Raw genomic sequence first — 17654 nt, forward strand, 5'->3', positions numbered from 1 at the left:
AATTTCGAAGTCTGTAGTAGATCACCATTAGCAGGTGTAAAGTGGGGAGACGCAGGAGGACCACTGATGGTGGTTAAAAAGCGTCCCCTTTAAAAAATTAAGATTTTATACATTAGACATTATTCATAAAATTATATATGGAACGCTTAAAACTATATAGAGACATTAGTCCCCTCTGGAAATTTTTCATACTTTAATCCCTGACCATTAGTTAGATATACCTTTCCTGAACCCACACTGACTATAAGAAAAAAAAATTATGATCATTTGAGAAATTTATTAATCTATTTTTAAGATATTTTTGAAATAGACAGTGTGAGAGACTAAGAGAGGTAGGTCTATAATCAGTAAAATTTTCAGAAGGCCCTGATTTATATGAAGGAATGATAAGGGATTTTTTAAAATTTTGTAGGAAAATATATTCCAGATGCCTTATCATAAAAAAATATTTAAAGGTATCGATGTAGTTCTCCATGTATTCTATTTACCATAAAAAAAGAGGAATTTTCTTTTATGTTTATAATATTTTCTTCTATTTAATTTAAAGTAATATGTGTTAAGAAGATTGAGTCACTAATATGACATTTATCATGCATAATAAACCCCTGTACATTTCTGTAACCATAAAATAAAAATATGAAATATTAACATTGCTAAAGAATAAGTTAAATTCATAATACCATTAATATGTTTATAGTCACAAGAAAAAGGATTAGCAACATCTTTGATTAGAGACCAGACCTTTAAGCAATAAGTTCCTGTATTTAATGTAATAATTATTAACTTTCATATCAAATGGATTTTTTAGTTTTTTGGAATTTAAACATTAGGTATACGGCATAATTAATATGTTACGTCGCCGTCGTCACGATATAAACTGTAAACCTATTTTTTTTTTATTAAACATGACTATTATTCTATTTATTATTGTTTGAATAGTTTTAAATTAGTATCTTTAGTAGTTAGTAGCTGACAGAGATCAAATGTTGGTAGGTACCTAATAATAAATTAACATTTAAATTGCCTATTTAAAACCCCTTAAGAATGTTTTAAAATTAGGATTCCGCGATTATACGGTCCGGCCTAATATGGTTTGAAGAATATTTTATTCCGCATTTCTACGGTCCGCGAATATACGGTGTACGTATTTTTTTTTCCGCGAGAATACGGTCCGGGAGTATACTTTCCAGATTTATACAGTCCGTGACAATACAGTCCACATATTTTGAAATTCCGCGATTATACGGTCCGGCATAATACGGTATGAAAAATATTTTATTCCGCATTTCTACGGTCCGGGACTTTACGTTTTTGTTCCGTGTTTATACGGTCCATGTGAATACGTTCCGAGATTTTACGGCCCCCCTCAGCTATACCCTCATTAGATATTATTTTAGATTCTGTGTGAAACGATGAATGTATTGATTTTACAATGATGTGTGGTAAAAAAGCTTGAAAATTTAATGCAAGGCTCCTGATATATTGTTACAATAGCAGTTGAAAAATATTAAAAATACATCGGCACAATTTTTTTTATAAGCATTTAAAGATCGAATTTTGACAAAGTTTATCAAATTTAAAATTTAATAATTATTTTGTAGTTAAAAATTTATAAAATTTTCAAATTTTATAGCTAAGGATTGAAAATTTAAAATAAGGTTCCACGTAAATAGGTAAATATATAAATCACTCTATTCACAATAATATAATCAAATATACTTGGTAATATCTTAGGCTGACTGACCGTTTTAGCTAGAATTGTTTTTCGTATGCAATGATATTATATCATTGAATTCAAATTTAACACCATCCATTACAGTGACCCACTTGTAACCTACTGTACAGCAGAACGACATCCACTTACCCACCTTTTTAGATTAGCATATTTTATGCATAGTATAATTTAATTATTTTATTGAAAATATTTTTAAAATTTTTTTTCTTCAATAATGCAAATATTTAAAATCTTATTTTTGGAATTTTTAAATATACTTGGACCATGTTATTTTCAAATTCTTAAGATAATTTTTACTTAAGGGGATACAAACTTCTGTTCTTTAAAAATGCAAACCTCCCTTCCTACTATAAATTTTTTAGGTTCACAGATATTTTTTCTGAACATTTTAACTTATCTGCAACATCAAAATTTAAACGAGTAATTTTAGTTATTTAATTTTCTGTACTATGAGGATAATAGATTTGAAAGATAAGGGACTATGGCCTAAGGCAACGTTTCTAAAAACTTTTTATCCCTGGAACCCTTTTTTATGTCCACTTTTATCGTGGAACCCCTACTTTTTTTCTAGCTTTTTAGCTTTTTTATTTAGCTTTCAACAGTAAGTTATTATAGCTCTACAATTAGGACCCATACTTTGTTTTAATAGTTTGAATGTGCCATTTTATGTAAGGATTATTTACAATAAAAATTATAATAATTTTGTTTAATAATAATATGTACACACTATTCTGTATTTAATTCAAAAAATATTTTTAATAACAGACAATAACAAGACTTCTAAATTTAAATTTTTATGAGATGAGAAATTACTTTTTAGTATTACAAATATTCTTAATATTGAGCTTTATTGATGAAAATTGTATTCTCATATATAGGTTCGGCATCAAGTCTGCAGTTACGGTGTTTTGTTTTTGTTGGTGTATATATAGGTGGTGAACCCCGTTTCACATATATAAGTGGTTACAAATGGTAAAAGTGCCAAAAAAGCCTTTTGTGACAATTGAGGATATTTATCTTTTGAAATGCACAAACATTTAACACAGAGATCGATTTAAAATTTTGAAAAAGAGCACTTAAGTTTCACGGAATCCTGGGGTTCCGCGGAACACAGTTTAAGAAACTCTGGCTTAAGAGGTATTTGGACGTTTTCCTCTTTCTGGACTGAAACACCCCCCTGAATCAATAGTTTTTTTTCCACATAATAATAATTTGGAAATTAGGTTCTTTTGAAAAAAAAATTATCTACTCATGTAATGGTTGGAAATTTTTTTCAACAAAATGTTGTTTAGTGTTATAAATCTAGTTTGGCACCCACGTGAATTTAAAAAATTTTTTTCGAACACCTATGTATTATTACAACCAGTTAAGAACGAAGGTGCAGAAATGAATTGCCGGAAATAATTAGTTGGCAGTATAAAGCTAATTCGATATTTACGATCTGAAAATGCATTGTAAAACGAAAATTTGTTTGAAGTTTCGGCATAGTTTCAATTAATTATAGCCGAGTTATAACCTATAAAGCTATATTACTGTGCATGGCAATGAAAAAAAAAGCACTTTTACCTTCCGATTATAGACACCTTTTTTTATTCAATGTGAAATGAGAATAGTGAATACCTATGCGGCTGTATACGTCCTATAGATATCAATGTATGGACTTTGGCAACTACTCCGTATAAAGGTTAAGCTATCAAGGTGTGTATATACTATATAATATATACCTATATATATTATTACATTATATGTATGTTACACATCTATACTCAATGGCCAAATTATTCCTCTGCAGTTGACTGTCGAACTTGACCTATTTATATATATATAACAATAATGTTGTCTAGTCTATTTTTTTTACGCTATAATGTATTAATGAATCATTCAAACCGTTTAAATATAATTTTAAATTTTTAGTATTCCCGTTTTATAAACATTAATTTATAAACCATTAATATTTTTTAACCACACATTAGATTGCTATCTATATTATAATTTCTAACGTTTCTAAGTTTCTTAGCTAATTTATCGCTACATATTTGTATTTTTAACTATGATAAATATTGAATCTAATTAAATACCTATACCTATTTAATAAGCAAAAATAATAAAAAAAATATTGAACTTTCAAGGCACATCTTCATGGCTTAACATTTCCGCTCATATATAAGAGTATTAGCGTACTCTGTAAGAATCTAATATTCTAATGTAATGTGTTATTTAGTAATTCGATACTTTACAACTTAGAATAATCTTTGAATATATATATATATATATATATATATATATATATAGCTCAGTTGTGCACAACCCTGCTCAAACGGGAAGTGGTGAGGCTGAAAGACCCCCCTGCCCTTTTTTTCAATGTTTAAGAGCAGATAACCATAAATTATATTTTTAACAATCAAACAGTGCATGTTAAAAAATCAGCCATATCCCCTCCCCCCTTGACAAAATCATTTGATCGCATTATAAAGTATAAACTATTATGCGAGCTATAATTATAATTTAATATGATGCGTGCTAACGTGCAGACACGGATTGTAATGTAGATAAATATACTCGTTATGTTATGTTGTTGATTTTTATAGTTTAAAATGAGAAATCTTGGATTTGTAAAGGCAAGTTTAATTTCTTAACATTTTGTGGGGCACCGCTGTGCCTGTATCACTCCAGTACTCGGGTACTTTACTTTCTTCATCAACATTTTAAATACTTTTATGTATAACTTTTAACTCATACGAGTTACACTACTACACTAGAACAATCCAAAATTTTATAAATTGAAGTATACTTAAAAAAAAATCCTGATTTGGAATAAGGAATTAAAAAATGCATGTTGTAATTAAAAAAAGTAAAACATACAAAATGGATTAAAATATACGGTTATACAAAATAGCAATAAATATATTTTTTTTTAGAAAAATTTTGTTTTTTTCATGACTTAAAACTATGTAAAATAAATATTTTAAAACTATTTACGTTTTTTTAAATTATGAGTGTTTTACATTAAATGGATCATGCGATACATAGGCAGGCATCTATTTAGAGGTTTGAGAATAAAATTATACCTAAAAGTCTAATTTTATAAGTATACCAAGTTTTAATGATTCGAAGAGTAGATTATAGAAATAGTATTATTTTTTTATCAAGTAAAATTTTTTTTAAATAATAATAATTTATATAGGCTATATTTTTTTCAATAATCGAGTGTATTTACTTTTTAACTATGTTAAATGAATAGGTAACACATTTTATGCAGTTGCTAAACCTTTAATTATGTTATAATAAATATTAATTCCGTTCAAAAACGTATTTTCATTCAAATATTCATCGTGATCATGTAAAAGCACAGGGGTGTACATCATTGGAGAGAATCCAAGTGCGGGAATACCAATCTGTAAATAAAAGCAGTCAACAGTTAATAAATCTATACTAATAATCTTATAAGGAGGTAAAGTTAGTAAGTTTGTTTGTTTGTAGAAATTAGAAAGTAATCTCTGGAACTATACTGAACTGATTTTGAAAATTCTTTCATTACCTAGAAGAAAGCTACATGCCTGTATTATTACTGAGTGACATTGGCTATATTTTATTGTGATGAGGTAATTTTTTAATAGGAAATAACAATATTTATCAATAAATTCCGAGAAAACGGGCTGATGCGATGTTTTATATATTTGTTTTGATGTATTGATAAAAGATAATAATTAATATTATATATTGTTGTATCGAATTTATAGAATTCATGGAATTTATGAGATTCAAGATGATCGATGAACATTTTTGAGTTTTGAACACCATACAACGAATATTAAATAACGAATAGAACAAAGTTTGAATCATAATTCATATAGAGTTGGCACTTTTTACCGGCAACGAAGTGCACGGGATCATCTAGTACATAATATTTAATATTATAATATATTGATATACTATATAGTATATGCAATATGCATATTATAATACGTACATGACTACACACGTAATTTATCCATAATTCTAAAAAAATTGTAACCCCTGGTATATATACCAGGTAGATTATAGATGTCTTGAGTAGTAGACCTACTAAGACTACCACACAAGTGTGTACCAGACTAAGTGTGTAACACGGTTATCTACAGATAAAAGATAACTGTGTAGATAACCGTGTTATGTAACTAACTAATTATATATATTTAATATTATACTATTGAGCACGGACTAAGATATAATATATCTTAGTCCGTGCTATTAAGTATGCACTATAATGCAGTTAAATTTATATAATTACTAGTCTGATGTATCTGCTATCACCGGCCCCAGGACAAATAGATGGTTTTAGTTTTAAATTCCTGAAAAATATATAATACATATTATTAAGTATTTATATAAGCACTCTTTGTGTTAAAAAAAATAATTAAAAATATAAAGACAAAATTATATATTACTATATTAGTATGCATATTAATAGTTCTTATTAGGTCCATACTTTTTTTAGAGGTCACCTCTGAGAGGTGGATTACGGTAATGACTTGGTGTAAAAAATAATATTATTTGTACAACTTATTGTACTGACATCTGCAGTTTGAAATTAAACTTGCAGCTAACCTAAGTTCCTAACATATGGGCATATGGCCCAACCATACCGAACATCCTGACATCCTGCAGATAATTCACTTATGGCTCTATATTTTGTTTATAACATTAAGTTTCTAAATGTTTTAATTCATCAAAATAATAAATATATAATATTATTGATTTATATACATTATACATTAATTGTTATCAAATAGTATTCTCGTAGTCCATACAGATAGCAGATACATGCTACAAGTCATACACCGACGTACCTCCAATAATTACATACTTTTACGTGTCTATAATAGTCGATACTATAATATGGTTTTTTTGTTTATAATTTTTTATTAGCAATATACAATTTTTTAGAAATACGGGTTTTGGGCCTTGGGGGGCCCTAGCCCCCCCCTGGTCCGTATATGTGTATTCTTCTCCTGCGTTACATAAAAATCGATACATATTTAATCCTAATATAGCTATATTGTTCTGTTGTTATATGAATAGCGTTCAACACAAGGGTGTCGAAAATGTATGTCTCGTGGTACCCACCTACGCCACCAGTCAAATATGAGTTTAGGCATAGTATAACTCTTGTTTGAAGTGTTTTTGATTTTTTCTTATAAACAACGACACTAAATAGATAATTAAAATAATAAACCTGATATTAAATGTTTTTCAATTTTCTGGGCATTAATTTATTAAACATAACTTTTTGGATTGAGCCCTACTTCTTATTTTCATGAGACGCTTTAGTTCTGGGGTAAACATAATTAGTATGTTGATTTCGATTGTATATATTTATTATACTTTTGCAGTGCTAGAATGCAACTTACACGACGTCACAACTCACAGATATATAAACATACGCTATACGCATGACTAAATAGTCATGTACATTCGTATGTTTAATTATCTATGCATGAAGTACAAAATACAAAATATTATACACCGTTGCAGTTGAACCACAGATTAAGGGGCCTCGCTACGGTCATTATTTAAGGGGAAACATTTTGTCAATTTCTAATCTTGTCATAGCCGCCCGGGATCTATGTGGTAGTAGCAAATGATTATTAGTGTGAGTGAAATTAAATTCGGGTATCCTCTCTCGTACGCGCATGCACATGTCAATAACTCGATAACATTATATCAATTTCAGTACACAAATTTTACAAAAACATACATTTGTTTTGACAAAATTAAAGTTAGTTAACGTTGTCTGATTTTGATTCTGAAAAAATATTTGAATTCAGCAGAAAAATTTCTGTAAACCTCCCACATTTTCCGTTTTTAATATTAATTTTGATTCGAAAAAGTTGATATTTTCAAGTTTTCAATTACCTACAGTTTATAATAATATAAAATTTAGTTTTTACAAAGTGCTTCGTAGGATCTATAGACAATTTTCTGGTGAGTTCAAATTATTTTTAAGAATCAAAATCGGACAGCGTTAATTAACTTTAATTTTGTCAGTACTTTAGGTCTTTTCAGCTAAAATTGACGTATAATATAATATTATACGTCTATGAACGAGACCATTCTCGGTTGAACATTGATAACGATGAATCGCACGTCATGTTATTGTAATCATATGATAAACTGATAATAACCTTACAATAGTTTGGAAATTTTGGCTATCCACCGTGTTATTACGTACTGATGTCTGATACTATTAATATTAAACAAATATTTATCAAAATAACATCCAAATTCACCCAGATCCATAGGCGTATAGCGTGATTAAATTATATAAGGGGGCTATAGCCTATTATATTTCTGGTACATAACATATATTCTAAAAATGTAACTTAAACAAATTACGGAATGGGGGGCTAAACAAAATTCCAGGGGTGCTATAGCTCCCTTAGACTTCCTCATTCAACCCTCACCCACCAATTCTCTGAAAGGTGTCAGTCGACACCCCTGACCCTCCCAGTGTGCGCCACTGGTTAAACCTCGTAATTATATAAATGATTAATGAACAACGAACATATTTAAACATTAAACTTTAAAGGATACGATTAATAAAATAAAACGTACATTTTATCGCATTCACTTTTAAATTTTAACCACCAAGGGTTTGAATCATCTAGCTTAGTCGGTGTAGTCTTTTCATTTGTTTTGAAAACTTCCATTCGTACACCCTCGCCAGCTTCGTGACACCACCCAGTTATGATATCCTCCATAGCACGACGATCTGTGCCTATATCCAACCGAACATCGAAACCAGCAGACAGCTCTGGCGGTACAAAGTTTAGTTGACATCCACTATCCAACATTGTCATATTCACAGATGTAACTTCTCCGATATCCATTCCTTGGGATAATTTTAACTTTTCTTCCGTCCTCCAGTCCAATATTTTATTTACCACGAACATCAACTTTTCAGCTGCATTGTTATCATGAAATAGTGATGAGTGACCGAGAGTGCCGGTGCTTCGAATGTAGAATTCTGTTCAATAATATAAATAATAGATTTTGAAAGTATTTACGAGCATAGGTATTTGATATTTTTAAATGTAAAATATCCATTCTGGCATGTAGGAAGTGGGTACTACTGTAAAATATACTGACGCCAAATTGTTTTTTCGCCGTAATACAAAGGAATAACATCGTCTATAGTTGCCAAACCTTCATCTAATGTAAATCCAATATTCAAAGAACGGAATTCATTGGTCTTAACGAACTGGGCCATACCTAAAATTCCTCCAATTTCTTCATCTATAATACGACAAAATATTATAATTTGATTAATTATTGTTATTTTTTATTTGTGGAAACTGGAAATACTCAAATACCAAAAATATATAGACATACCAGGCATGAAAGAAATGTGAATGGTCCTATCAAGAATTAAATTATTATTTTTGTATCTTCTTATTGTTTCTAAATATTGCATACCGACGCATTTCATATCTTGTGCTCCTCTAGCGTATATGTTTCCTTGTGCATCTTTGTGAGCCAAAAATGGATCATATGTCCATTTTTCCTAGGAATAAATTATTAATTATTAATATTTATTTATTTAATATTATAAACAGTAAACCCATTACAAGTATATATTATATACCTATACGGCTATACGGCTATAGTGCTATATCAAACTTATAACATATAATTTATATAATACAGAATGAACTATGAAAAGTTCAACAATTTACGATGAATAACTACGTTTAATTCTAAGCATAATATCATTATTAACTATGATAATATTCATATTAATAAACATTAATAACTAAAATAAATATAGTTTTCCCTTTTCCATATTTACGAATTACGTATCTACCTATAAGCTATGTACGTTTCGTTAAGTTAGTATTTAAATTTTTTTAGAGTACCTACTGGATAAACTGGTACGACGTCCATATGCGATGTAAGCAACAGAGATTGTAACTCAGGTTTTTTTCCTTGTAGTGTAATAATAACCACCGGTTTTTTTGGTGCCATATAGTGAATTTTTGATGGTAGTCCTAAACTTTCAGCTTGACACTGTAGAAATTTGACACATTCACCTGCATATTAAAGATTATCAAATTATCTGAGAAATAAATGTACAATCTACACTGTAGAATGTAGATGTACCTAATATTTTTATTTTAATATATAAATATCATTACCCATACCAATAGAATCATGTTAAAATAACTTTATTGCCAGTTTATAATTTATTCTCTATACAACGTTAGTTAGATTGGTCTAGTACCTAGTATAGATAAAATATTATATTATCAAAACAACGTTTTAGATTTTATTTTTAATTTAATAGGTAGTAACCTGTATCAATTTTAAATAATACACACATAATAGGTACACTACCGACTACCCCATATAGGTGATGAATGTTGTTCCATTACAGGCAACTATTAATAAATAAATAAAAAAAATACACATGTTAAACTATTACAGTGTTCGCTTCACTCAGAATCTTATATTAATTATTAAAAAATAATACCTATAAAAATATTATTTGCATAAATAAAAAAGCGGGTAAGTTGATATCGCTCTTCTGTACAGTATACGGTCTAAAGCTTAACTAATATGAAAACGTAAATGTACCGCGTGCGCATAATTAAGTTTCAGTCCATTTCAATATAATAAGTTTATAACGTACTCTTAATTATATAGGTGTTATTTACAAAGCCATTTTTAAACCTCTCTATTTATTTTTAGATTCTAATGCTGTTTTGCATAAGCAATTTATTAAATTTAATGGTTCACTAAAAATTTAATGGACCAATCATGGGCCACTAAATCTTGTTTAAGGGACCATTAGCTCACTATTGATTCATTAAATGTTTTGTACAACCCGGCATGAGCGAAGAAAAGGATCAGATCTATTAGTTTGGCAATGATGTTATTTTAAATTTTTTAAATTTCTTAAACTTTTTTTGTGTTTGGACACTTTTTAGGGTACTAAACTTCATCCATAGGTTACGTCCATTCACTGTATGTAACTATAGTGCAGAAATTTACAAATTGTCCCTGTGAAAATGTTCAAGTGCATCATTTAATAAAACATAAAATTTAATATATCCTGCACAGTAACAGACCTCAGTTTTAAAACATATATCATAAATGTATTGTGTAATATTATTATAATTTATGTAGGTATAATTCAACAAAATATTATTTGATATAATGTTGCACGAGGCCTGGCAATTCGTAACGGCGGCCCTGTTTATACCTATTGGTTATTGTTATTACTTATTATTAGTACGGTAGATGGTAAGTTTAATTAATATTATAAAATTACAACAAAATAAGTAAAATCGTTATTCTTTTTGTAATTTTGTCCAAATCTTAACATAAATTAACAACAAAAAAAAACTGTGTTTTTATATTTTTAAGATTTTTTGGTTACAGATTAACCTACTTATTACGTGGTTTAAGCGTGTTTTGTTTTATTACAAGATTTCCATACAAAATATTTTTGAATGTAAATTTTAACGCTTAAGCGCTCGCCTTTGAATGGTCTGGACTCGTTTCCCCCACCTCCTGACGCTGGCCCTGACCGCTGACTACGTTTCTTAACTTGAACAGAGTACTTATAGCTTATAAATATCTAAAAAAAATAATACTTAACTGTAATCGACATTGGGATGGACGGTAGGTATCTGTAAATATTTTCTAAAATTGTATATAGCTTCATCCTCTTTATTTGTCAAAGACATTTGAGATAGAAAGATATTAGTTAAAATAATAAATTAGGTACACTATAAATTATACACTTATAATTAAAGTATTTAAATTAGGTAGGTAGGTACTTATATAGGTACTATACAGTTGTTTTATATATCTGTGATCATGGGTTATACACATGGCTTAGATACACAAATTTATTGCAATAGTATCCCCACTATATAATATTATCACGTTTAGGAATTAAAGTGGCAGCGTAAGAGGACCTATACTGATTATACTATGATAGATACATATATATATATATATATATATATATAACAATTAGATAGGCGACACGTGGTACAGCCTTGCAAGATCTATGAAGTCTAGAAGCTATATGTCAAGAGGGCAAAATTAAATTGATTAAAATCCATGTAATATTTAATTTATGCCATAAATTATAATATAATAACACCCAAACAATGATTAATGATAATTAAAAATGACAGAATAATCTAATAATCATTGACCTTATATAATAGGCAATGTTGCCATGAAGACTAGAATAAGGAGACCAAACTCGAACGCCCGCCTGCGTGAAAATACTTATCAAAATGAGTCGCACGATTAAACTGTCACAGACTGCGCTGGGTACGCTAGAATTGCTACTTAACCCGCGTAGTATAGGGATTATTCATATTTTTTGCGTTTTTGTTGAAAATATATGCATTATTTTGAACCATGACGTCATGACCCTCTTTAGCTTTACAGCTTGTACGATAGTGCAATATACATGTGCATATAAGTGTATATTTTATAAACATGTTATTCTTAAGAAACAAATTCGCAAGGCTGGGCATTAACAAGTTAAAAAGTTAAAGTTAAGTTAAAAAGTTAATTTAATTTAAACTTTTTAACTTAACTAGTTACTTTTGGCTTTTCATTAACTTAACTGTTAACTTACTAAATTTCTTTCTTAATTAACGTGAAATTAACGAGTTAATTTTTCATTTTAAGAAGTAAGTTAAGTTAATTTATTTTATTTTGTTTTTAATTTTATAATATTTCATTATTTCAGTCTATTTTGTTTTCATGTCAAAAAATATGTATCTTAAATTCTTCAAAGTTAAAAATTTATATCATTCGAATCTAACTTATATGGAAATACTGTATGAAGTATTAACACTATATCCTATAATTTAGTTTTGGGTTGGAAAAAAATTAAGTACGCTAGCGTTGTATAAACAAATTAACTTTTTTTAACTTAATAAAAAGTTAACAAAAAGTGTGTATTAACTTTTAACTTAACTGAGTTAACCTATAGTTAAATTAACTTTTAACTTTTTGTTATTGGTGCATATTAACTTAACTTGACTGAGTTAAAAAAAATCATTAACTTGCCCAGCCTTGCAAATTTGAGTGTATGGTGCATATAATATGATATATCTGTTTAAAACGATGTGTGGTGGTGTATCTAATAGTATCGGGCTCATACTTGTTGTGAACAAAGATACTGAAGACTGTACAGCAGAGTGACACCTACTTGCCCGCCTTTTTATTATTATTTATGTCAAAAAAAATAGTTGCTTTGTTATAATATTTTTATATATTACCTATGTAATTGAAACACAGAGATACATTTATTAATAAAGAAATTTGATTTACTACTTGTATTGTAGCAATAGTTATATATTACTATATTAGGGATGGTGGGGGGCAACTCCTCTTACGGATTTGTGAATTTTATTTCCACAAACGTTTGCACCCACATGAGTTTCTACCAAGTGCTGCTTATGTTTACGGATATTGTATAATTTAATTATTTACAAAAAAATAAAAATAATATTTATTAAATATACACATATCCACATGCATATATGCGCAATCGTAAAAGCTATAAAATCTCAAAAAGAGGGTCATGATTCAAAATAATGTATATATTTTCTAAAAAACGTAAAAAAACATGAATAATTCCTATACTACGCGGGTTAAGGTAATATATGTTGTATATATATATATTATGATTTTGCCTCTGCTAGAATGAGAGGCAATGATAAAAATAGTCTTTCTCTCATCCCCTTTATGACATGCTTCCCTCTATACTGTTATTATAGTATGGTCTTCATGATCCACTATAATTAATATAAAATATTATCTGAACTAAAATAATATGTTGTAGTTATAACGATTGTAGATATACAAGTTTCTCAACGAAACCTATTTTCTTGTGCACGAAATGTTAATGATTTTGTCATAGCAAGAATTACAGTTGGCGCTTTTGCATTATAGTGATTTCTCTTAGTACTACAAAATATACCAATATATATATATACAATACACGTTTTAAGATAGTGAAGTGAAGAAATAAGTTCTCCTCAATAATTTTACCTAGGTATTTTTACTGTAAAACGCTTCAGAACCATGTTTTTATGCCATATTTTGTCTACTAGTGCGCCCTCTTAAATAGTGATACAATATTAGGTTGTTGATTGATGTTAACCACGCTTGGAGCGTTAATAGCTTAGTAGCTTTTCTCCTATCGTTGATTAGCTTAAAACCAGAATGTTCGCACCATTTTTCTTATGTATAATTATTTGCTGGAAGATCTCATGTATATATATATAGGTAGGTATATAACTAGTTATATTTATATCATGAATTGTGGAGACTGGAGATATGGAAGTCACTATACCATTGTTGTGCATATGAAAACAACTGAAATGAGTGGTCACTCAAATTTTAAAACGGTAAACAAATTATCGGTAAAATGTATGTATGTTTTACCTTCCCGGTAAAATTTACCAGGTAAATTTACTGAGCTCCCATCTCTAATGGTACGGAACACAGATTTCTATATTATAGTATTAACTATTAATATTATAGTATTAGTCATGGTATTATAGTAATAATAAGTATATAGTATTAGTTTTAGACTTTAGTTTATAGAGGGAAGGGGGGACGTTATAAGTAATAATACATTTAGATTTTAGATGATTGAATTAAATTTAAAAAGTAGGACAAGTGGGTGTCACGCTGCTGTACGGTTGGTTACAAGTGGGTCACTGTAATGGATGGTGTTAAATTTGAATTCAATGATATAATATCATTGCATACGAAAATCAATTCTGAGCGAAAACGGTCAGTCAGCCTATGATATATTGACATTATTAAGTATAATATTTGATGATATTATTACTGCGAATAAAGTAATTTATGTATAAACTATTTACGTGGAACCTTGTTTTAAATTTTCAATCCTTAGCTATAAAAGTTGAACATTTTGTACATTTTTAACTACAAAATAATTATAAAATTTTAAATTTGATAAATTTTGTCAAAAAAAATTGTGCCAGTGTATTTTTAATATTTTTAAACTGCTGTTGTAACAATATATCAGGAGCCTTGTATTTTAACGCTTTTTGACCCAACAAATACAATATCATTGAATATTATAGAAAAAAAAATTAAACTAATTGAAAATAGTAGACAACTCAAAACGAGTCAAAATATCTTGAACATTTTATCAAGTATAGGAATTGGTAAAATAAACACAGAATATATTATATTCTGTGGAGCAAATTTCAAGTAGTTATTCGTTTTTGAATTACAACAAAATAAGAAAATCACTACACGAGAAATTGAGTGAATTATTGTAAAAATTTGAACTACGAACGCTCATAAAAAGAGAGACCGAACTTCTGAGGAATCTTGTGTTAAATTTTAAAATCATAGATTTCAAAAGAAAAAAATTTATGAATTTCTTAAATGTTCGTGATTTTAACGTATTTTTTCAAAATACGAACTTAAATGATTTAAAAAAAAAAATGAGACTGTATTTTTAATATTTTCAACTACCATTGTAACAATATATTTTAAGTCTTGTATTAAATTTTCAAGCTTTTTGACCCAACGAATAAAATTGTATTGACATCTATAGAAATAAAACCTAAAAAAATTGGAAACTGAAAATGTCTGTAAACAGCTCAAAACAAGTCAAAATATTTTAAATATTTTATGGTGTATTGGTGTATAGCAAATTCTAATATACCTTATACCTAAATGTTTAATACTTCAATGAATATAGAGTGGACGAGTGGATGTAAGCCTATAATATTACTAAGTATATTTTATGATATTATTGTGATTTGTGATTAAAGTAATTAATTTTAGTATTAGGTATTAGTATCTACTACGGAAGGCTAAATTCATTTTTGCCAAAAAAATTACATTTGAAAATGTCATTGTATGTATAAAATATAATAATATAGGTACTCTAAAATATACATAACTAAAATCTTTATTCTTGGTTATGTCCGTAAACAACTCAAAACGTCTAACAAGTCAAAGTATTTTAAAATACTATGGGTTATAGAAAATTATAATATAAACAATAAACAGAAAAAAATTGATGTATCTACGGACATTTGTTTTAGAGTTACACCAAAAACCAAAATTTGGGCGAATGGTGGTGCTATACCTGTACGAGAAATTTGTAATACCATACTGCCGAGAAAATTTGCGACCGGATTATGTAAAGCGGTGTCACCTTATCTTCTATACATCGTGGTATGCATAGGCGTAAATAGTGTTTGAAATTTGGTGGAGGGGCTGTAGCTCAGGTCTATACTTGTTACTCTAATGATGCTTTTAAATTATAATAGTGAAATCATTAGTTTTTTGGGGGGCTAAGCCTCCCAGCCCCCCTGTATTTGTGCCTATGGTGGTATGCGCATACTGCATAGGGTCATTGAGTAACCTGTATATCTTAAATCATGCTTATAACTATTTCTTAATCATAATCATAGACCTTATAAGGTTAGGTTAGGTTAAATTAGATTAAATCTAATCTCCTACCAGTAATCACTGACACATCGAATACATCAAGCCAGAAAAATTCTAGTTCTTAACTTAATTAATAATTAATACTTAGTATTTTATATCGCACTTATGTAAGTAAGAAAATTGTATGTATACAATAAATAGGCCTAGATAGCTACTCTAGCTAGGAATGCCTTAATATAAATAAATAAAAAAAAAGGTTAGGTTGGATTAGATCAGGAGCCGGCAATTAAATTCTATGGTGGTCCAGATAATTTAAAAAAAAAATGTTCAAGGGCCAGAAAAAAACTTAAATATAAGTTAATATACCGAATGTGTTTATTTTTGTGTTAAAAATACAGTTCAAGCTATTTAAAGCAAATTATTCAACATAATATAATAATAGCTAGTTTTTTAAAATTTGGTACTCTTGAAGAACAACTAATGCGCAAAGTGTTTTCAAGGTGGTGATCAGTTATTTTTTAACGATATTTATTCTTTAAAAATGTCATTTTGGAGAACGAAGTTTCCCATATTATAATGTATATGTAGAGTCAAAATACATCCAAATACAACATACAAATAGATCAAATATCTATATTATATGTGCGGAAAACAGCATAACAAAAAAATTGTTTTAAGCGGTCCAGAATTTTCCCTCCACGGCTCGGATTTGGCCCGCGGGCCGCCTATTGCCGACCCCTGGATTAGATGTATCATTTTCATTATAAATTATAATCTATACCCGGTGGCAAAATGTCTGATAATAGGGAGATGATTGGCGATACTATTTCCAAATTACTTTAAAATTAAGCTTATTTCACGTAACTCTAAAAATACATTTTAATGCCACATACCCTATTTTTGCTAATTATTAGGATTTACTGTGAAAATGCTTCTGTTTTGTGCATAGGCGCAAATAGGGGGGCTGTAAGGGCTAAGCCCCCCAAAAATATCCATAGCCCTCCCAAACATTTCCTACATTTTGTTTTAAGCTTATTCAATATTAGCAAGGTATGGCTTTAACCCCCCCCCCCCCCCCAAATCTCAAACGCTATTTGCGCCTATGGTTTTGTGAACATTTATATGGACATACCTTTAAAATTACTTATATAAACATATTATTATGTTTTAGACTTGTAAAATAAAAGTGGAAACGCGACATTTTGGCTTCTGAAATTGATAAAATATCACTATATAAACCCATTTAACCAACAACATAACTTTGACCAAAATTGGGGATACCCTTTTTTGCCAGATCTGTTGATCCTTGATATACATTATCTATGTTTTAAAGTATACGCTTATATTTTGATTAGATCACTCAGACTGCTCAGAGCTATAATACATTATTATGCTAAGCTATATGAACCATGGTGGTATAGCCACTTTATTTTCAGTAATTTATTACTATACATAATTA

The 17654-nt window shown here is 28.9% G+C and overlaps 1 protein-coding gene across 1 annotated transcript; it reads right to left on the reverse strand.

The window, feature by feature from the left end:
- Nucleotides 1-4573: 4573 nt before the first annotated feature.
- On the reverse strand, nucleotides 4574-11567 carry LOC132949641 (aminoacylase-1A-like). The gene is made up of 7 exons (XM_061020627.1): nucleotides 11376-11567; nucleotides 9635-9804; nucleotides 9107-9278; nucleotides 8864-9010; nucleotides 8330-8741; nucleotides 6006-6066; nucleotides 4574-5130 (listed from the first exon to the last, which is right to left on the reverse strand). Exons 1-7 carry the CDS (start codon nucleotides 11461-11463, stop codon nucleotides 4987-4989), a joined length of 1194 nt encoding a protein of 397 aa, XP_060876610.1. The 5' UTR covers nucleotides 11464-11567; the 3' UTR covers nucleotides 4574-4986.
- Nucleotides 11568-17654: the final 6087 nt, after the last annotated feature.

The sequence above is a fragment of the Metopolophium dirhodum genome, chromosome 7, assembly GCF_019925205.1.
Source record: "Metopolophium dirhodum isolate CAU chromosome 7, ASM1992520v1, whole genome shotgun sequence".
In the NCBI taxonomy this organism is placed as follows: Eukaryota; Metazoa; Arthropoda; class Insecta; order Hemiptera; family Aphididae; genus Metopolophium; species Metopolophium dirhodum.

Coding starts and splice junctions, on each gene's coding strand:
- LOC132949641 (XM_061020627.1), bottom strand. CDS start 11,463: ATGTCTTTGACAAATAAAGAGGATGAAGCTATATACAATTTTAGAAAA. Junction 9,011..9,106: donor TCACATTTCTTTCATGCCTG/GTATGTCTATAT, acceptor GTCGTATTATAG/ATGAAGAAATTGGAGGAATT. Junction 5,131..6,005: donor ATAGCAGATACATCAGACTA/GTAATTATATAA, acceptor TTTTATTTACAG/ATTGGTATTCCCGCACTTGG.